Consider the following 6,000-nt stretch of genomic DNA (forward strand, 5'->3'; position numbering starts at 1 on the left):
GAGAGCTCGCGGCCGCAGGCATGGAGGCTGCGCCCCTGCTCTGCTCGACTGCTCCTCCCCTTCCGCCCCATCATCCCCATCCCCCATGGCCCCCATGGTCCACGCACCTCCGTCAGCGCAACTCCCCTGCTTGGCACGGTGCAATTGGAGAGCCGAGCAGGGCCGAGCCCCCACCGCCCTTGTCCCGTTCCCGAGCCTTCCTAGCGATCACCCCCTTCGGTCCCCGGTCCTTCATGCTGCCGCCGCCTCCGCAGGGCGAGGCTTTTACTGTGCGCAGCAACACAGTGCAGCGACTGCCGCTCGATGATGCAGCGCGCCTGTCAGTAACCTAAGTTACTGCCGGCTCAAAGCTGATCGCCGAGCTCCGACGACCTGCCCGGCGAGACTTTTCCCTCTCCTCGAGGTGAATCAGATCAGAATAATCCCCCCGGTTTTAACCGCACACGCCGCAGGTACGGCAGGCGATTCTACATCTACCAATCCGCCGGCCGCTGTCAAAATTGAATGCCCTCGAATCAAATTCGTAAAGCGAGAGGAGCAGGGAGATCAGATCGCCACGGGTTTTAAGTTTTGACAGTTCAAGAGGATAGACGCCGGGCGCCGGTGGATCAGGATCACCCAGGATGCCAGGGCCGGGTGTAATTTTCGCCGCCGTTTTCACGCCAGGCCCGGCGGGCGGCGACCGACAGGTCCCATCGCCTTTGTTGAAGAATCCTCCTCCTCCACGACCCGAGCACAGCTCCTGTCCTCTCGGCCGGCCGGCCATGTCGTGCCGAGCCGCGAGCCCCGCAGCCCGGGGTTACGTCGAGCCGGGCCAGACACCTGTCACGCGAGTCTGCGTACTCGCGTTGGGCTGATGCGTACGTGCCGCCAACCCCCGCGCTGCTGTTCTCGGAAAGGAACGAGCGCGATGTGCCGCGAACCAGATTGAGAAAGGTTCGGAGCCTTTTTCCCATAGCGATCGAGTGAAACACACTGTTCTTTTGCAAATTGATCGATGCCCCCTTGCAATTTCTTGGCTTCCTCAGCTGTTTTTCCGGAGCGTAATCCAAGGCGGCTGAGTTCAGGTGTGTCTCTACGGCAGATGGCACTTTTATTTTGCTCCATGTTTGCGTTTTATCTGAGAGGCAGCGCGCTACGGTTTGTTGCATAAAGCTGATGCGCAATGCCAGTGCGCCATTGATGTGGCCGTGGTCTTTGGTCTACTACTAGTTTTGCCGATTCTGACCAAGCTCTCTTCGGCCGCGACAGGTCTCGACGACCCTGTTTATTGCCATGTCTGGGTTCCTGAACCGAACTAGCTAGTGTTCAGAGCAACCCTCGAGCAAGGCCTGCCTGGACGTCTTCCTTGTGGGGCAGCTGGCACCACCATCATGCAATGCAGAAAGGGCGCGGTGACGTGCTCAAGATACTCGTACTGAACTGAACCACTTGAGCAGTTGGTTGGCTACATGCTAAAGCTTCGAGCCTTTGACATGGAGTGTAGGACGACGCATCATTGGGTACCAACTACCAATCACCTGGACATCATTCCATACCGGAAAAGACACGGTGCGCTCAGAAAGCCAGCCGTTGCCAATAGAAAACGGACCAAAAAGTTCCTCCCCCTTTCTTTTTCAAGATTCGAATTGGATAGCGTTCTCCTCAATTCTAGGCAAAGATCGGGAAACAAAAATCATGCTGCGCGTAGAGACGAGACGTGCAACCACCACCGGCCCGGGAAAAAAAAAGCCTACTGAAAAACTAATCAGCCATGCAGTCTCAAAAGATGAGCGCAAAATCAACGGACGCATCCAAACGGTTCCATCTTTTAGGACGAAATTGTTTCTTTGTTTTTCCCCCTTCTTTTTCTAATCCGCGTCGTTGTCAGTGCAGCTGCTTTCCGTGAATGATCCGGATGAACAAGCGGGGTTAGAAAATGGGGAAAACAAAAACGGACGCGCCTCATGGGCGTTCCCCGTCGACGCGATCCGGTTGGATCCAGCGAGGTTGAACAACGGAAGCGCGCGTCTCACAAAAGCCGCGGCCGCGACCGCGATGGCGAGATTGACCAAAAGGAAGAACCGATCTGGGTGGTCGCGATCCCGGCGCGTGCGAATCTTCCATTCTTCTCCTCCGGCGCCGGTCTGGCGAGAGGCGCCGGGCCGGGGAGAGCGTCGCGTACGCACGTGTAGAAGAACTGCGACCGCGAGCGGGACGAACCCGTCCGAGTCGCGCGAAGCCGCGCAGGCGCAAGGCTCCTCCCCGGAGTCCTGCCGCGAGGCGGAGAGGGCTACGCGAGAAGAAAAAAAAAAGTGGGCCGAGGGGCAGACCGGGCAAAGGGAAGAAGCGGGGGCTCCACCATTTCCCGAAAAAAGGCTGGTGCCCCTGCCGCTTGCCGTATGAATTGGCGTCTTGCAGAGGGGCGCGTCGCCTTTTTGGGGCTCCCCGGGGGGCTCCCGGCTCTGCCCCACGGCCGAAAAGCCCGCTCCCTTTCCCCGGACCAGGCGCCGGGCGCCGGTTCCGCGCATGCCCCCTGTTCCGTTCCGAGCTTTGGTGCATGGCCGATGGCTCCCGCCTCCCGGGCTCGGCTTGGCGTCACCGGCAGCAGTTCGGCACCACCACCACCACCACCACTTGCTGCTGCTTCCGCTTCGCGCCGTGAGTTCGGTCAATGTCTTTTGCTCGTCGTGGTGCGCAAAAGGTCGTTTGCTGATGGTCATGGGGGCATGCATGATCGGCGAGTACGTTTGTGGAGTGGCTGTCACGGCCGTGAGGGTACGATTGGCTTCGATAGTACTTTTGCTTATAGATGCACGGAAATTTTTGCAGCCCTCTTTTCTATAAATATTAATTCGCAAAGATTTTACATGTTCGAACAAAATTGGTAGAACACAAACTCTCGTGATCATTAGAAGCTCCCTAATTCATACGCCTAATGTACATGAGACGCAAGAAAAACTAATTGTGCTCCCGGTAAGCCAAAGCAAATGCAGATAGCACACATCCGAGTCATTTCTTCTTCTCCTCCGGTGCAATATAAATCCCGTCTCATAAAAAAATAAATCCCGTTCCGTTCGGGGGAAAAAGGCCAACAAGGTGTTTAAGTCAGTTTAACTTTGTCACCAAATTCTCTCCTCGCTATGCAGATGCAGTAAGCAGTATGCACGATGCCTGCGTGCGCATCGGAGTTCTCATGCTTGTCCTTTTTTTTAACTTGCAACGCTGGCTGGTCGCCTGGTCCCATCTGCCGCCGTGGATCCTTAACCATGGTGATTTCCTGCACCACGAGTCGACCACCATCCCAGGTAACCTGACCAACCCGAGCTCCCCCTTCTCCAGTCTCCTCACCCTTCTCCGCTCGTCTTTTAAGCACACAGTTCTTGCGCCCCGAAAATAGTAACCGGAGAGAGCGAAGAAAAAACCCCTCACTCCACTCCAGACTCCAGTACTCCACACACGCACACGCACGTACACAGAGAGAGCAAGGGGATCATGAGAAACCTCAGGAACATCCCAAGTAGCTCTCAGTTGTACTAGGAGGCGCTTGGATCGGAGCTGGGGAAGAAGACAAGGCAACCATGGTGATGGTCCTGGGTGGTGGCCACAGCAAGACGGACGAGAACCATCACCGGAGGAGCCACCCCCGCCTCGCCCCGTCACCCTTTCCCCGGCTGCCCTTCCCCTGATCGAAAACCCTCTGTGATCCTTCCTTCTCCTTGGCTCTGGATCAGAACCGTCTTTTTTTCTTGGAATATTTGAGAATTTCGCGTGAAGTCGAGCGACTCAGCATGAAGAGACCGAGCGGCTCCGTCTCCGGCGGCGGTGGCGGCAGCCCCGGCCTCCTTCCGATTGTTCACAGCGGTAGGTTCTGCTGATCTCTTTTTCCCGGCGATTCTGTGCTGCGTTCTGTTTCGGCGTCTTCGGACGGTTTCGCTGATGTGGGGTTTGTTTGGAAAGATGACGGCTTTGGTGGCGTCGGGGTGGAGGAGGCCGACGAGGACATGGTGCTGTGCGGCGGCGGCGGAGGCGGGGGCGGGGAGAAGAAGCGGCGGCTGAGCACGGATCAGGTGCGCGCGCTGGAGCGGAGCTTCGAGACGGAGAACAAGCTGGAGCCGGAGCGGAAGGCGCGGCTGGCGCTGGACCTCGGCCTGCAGCCGCGCCAGGTTGCCGTCTGGTTCCAGAACCGCCGCGCGCGGTGGAAGACCAAGCAGCTCGAGCGCGACTACGCCGCGCTGCGCCACTCCTACGACGCGCTCCGCGCCGACCACGACGCCCTCCGGCGCGACAAGGACACGCTCCTCGCAGAGGTACGTACGGCGCCGCCGCCGCGGCGCCTGAATCCTAGTTCCTCACGTGCACAGCGACAGGAGAGGGAAAAAAATGCCAAATTTCGCAGCGTTTTTGATGTGCTGTTTCCGTTGGTGGTCGTCGTGCCAGATCAAGGAGCTGAAGGCGAAGCTGGGCGACGAGGACGCGGCGGCGAGCTTCTCGTCCGTGAAGGAGGAGCCGGCGGCGTCCGGCGTCGATCCCCCCGCCGCGGCGGCGCAGGGCTCGTCCGACAGCGACTCTAGCGGGGTGGTGAACGACGCGGAGATGATGGCGGCGCCGGAGAAGGCCAGCCACCACCCCCCGGCGGCCGCCGCCGCCACCGCCGGGGCCGAGGCGGTGGTGCCCGGCGCGGCGCTCCACCACGGCGAGGTGTTCTTCCACGGGCACCCGCTGAAGGTGGAGGACGACGAGGCGGCGTTCCTGGGCGACGACGACGCCGCGTGCGGGGGCTTCTTCGCCGACCTGCAGCCGCCGCCGTCGCTGCCGTGGTGGACCGAGCCCACGGAGCACTGGGCCTAGAGCCGAGCCGGGCCGTCGTAGGAAGGCGGGTGGGTGGAATAAAGAACCCGGCAGGGAGGGGGGGCGTTTCTGCAAATTTTTGTAAAATTGGAAGTGTACCTAGTCCTTTTTTGTCATTCCTCCCGTACCGGCAGCCGGGCAGCGTCACCGCCGCTGTAGCCAGCCTACTAGTCCTAGTTCCAGGCTTCAGCCAGTACCACCGCCACGTCGCCGGTAGCCTGGCGCTCTCGGCTCCCCTCCTGTCTCCCGCGGTGAAACGAGGCGGGGAGAAGGGAGCGGGAATTACCGGGAAGCGCACGGGTGTTTACGCAAAACTGCACGGAGGCGATGGGGCGGGACGGGATCGACAGCGACAGTGGCCACGGGTAGTGAGGGGGGAGGCAGCGAGCGCGGGCGCGGGCGCAGCGCTGGCGGAACAGCGTCGCTGTCGGTGGGCCCGGCGCCACGTGAAAAGCCAGGCTTGTCACTGACAGCGATTCCTGGCGCCCCACAGGCCTTGCCGCCCTGGTCCCTCCCCTCCCCGTGGCCGCACAGCAATTCCCTCCTCTCCTTTTCTCCGAAGAAAGATGCACACGGCAATTTCACTCCGAATTCCTCCCCCAGCAAGAGTCGGAAAAGGCGTGCGTGGCCTTCTGAAGCTCTGAATGGAGCCAGGGACCAGGGCAAATCCCAGCAAGTCTCTCGTGACGGAATCATTCGAATTCCGGGCGGAATTTCAGAAACCGCCGCGAGAAGATCTGCAGGAAGGCCGCCTCGTGTAAAATTTAACTGGGGCGCTACGGAAGCTGGTGCGTGCGGTGCAGGGCGCGGGGATCGCCGGACCGGGGAGGGGAGGCAACGCACCCTCCTCTTTCTAGCGAAGCAGCATGCGTATAGCGTTTCCAGCAGCCCGGCACCCGTGTTCTATCCCAGTAACAAGCAAGAAGCAACGAGCCTTTTCATAGCACAGCAGCCGAGTAGACGAGAGAGCACATGCGTATATGCAGACAAGAACGTCGCCGCTGGCGGCTGGCCGCCGCCATGGCTATTGGCTCGTCCTCCCCGCCTCGCCGCCGGGCTGCAGGAACACGTGGAGGCAAAAGGGAACCTGCAGCTACGCAGCAGGTAGCCCACACGAATAGTAATCTGTGTTAAGAGGGAGGTTGCTATTAAGGTCATGACACATTCAAA

The 6,000-nt window shown here is 59.9% G+C and overlaps 1 protein-coding gene across 1 annotated transcript; it reads left to right on the forward strand.

Annotated features, from left to right (window-relative positions):
- The first annotated feature begins 3,186 nt into the window (after positions 1-3,186).
- On the forward strand, positions 3,187-5,240 carry LOC112897966 (homeobox-leucine zipper protein HOX20-like). Its single transcript, XM_025966375.1, has 3 exons — positions 3,187-3,843; positions 3,940-4,289; positions 4,420-5,240. The coding sequence occupies exons 1-3, from the start codon at positions 3,771-3,773 to the stop codon at positions 4,828-4,830; spliced, it is 834 nt and encodes a 277-aa protein (XP_025822160.1). The 5' UTR covers positions 3,187-3,770; the 3' UTR covers positions 4,831-5,240.
- The last annotated feature ends 760 nt before the right edge of the window (positions 5,241-6,000 follow it).

This window comes from Panicum hallii, chromosome 6 (genome assembly GCF_002211085.1).
Source record: "Panicum hallii strain FIL2 chromosome 6, PHallii_v3.1, whole genome shotgun sequence".
NCBI lineage: Eukaryota > Viridiplantae > Streptophyta > Magnoliopsida > Poales > Poaceae > Panicum > Panicum hallii.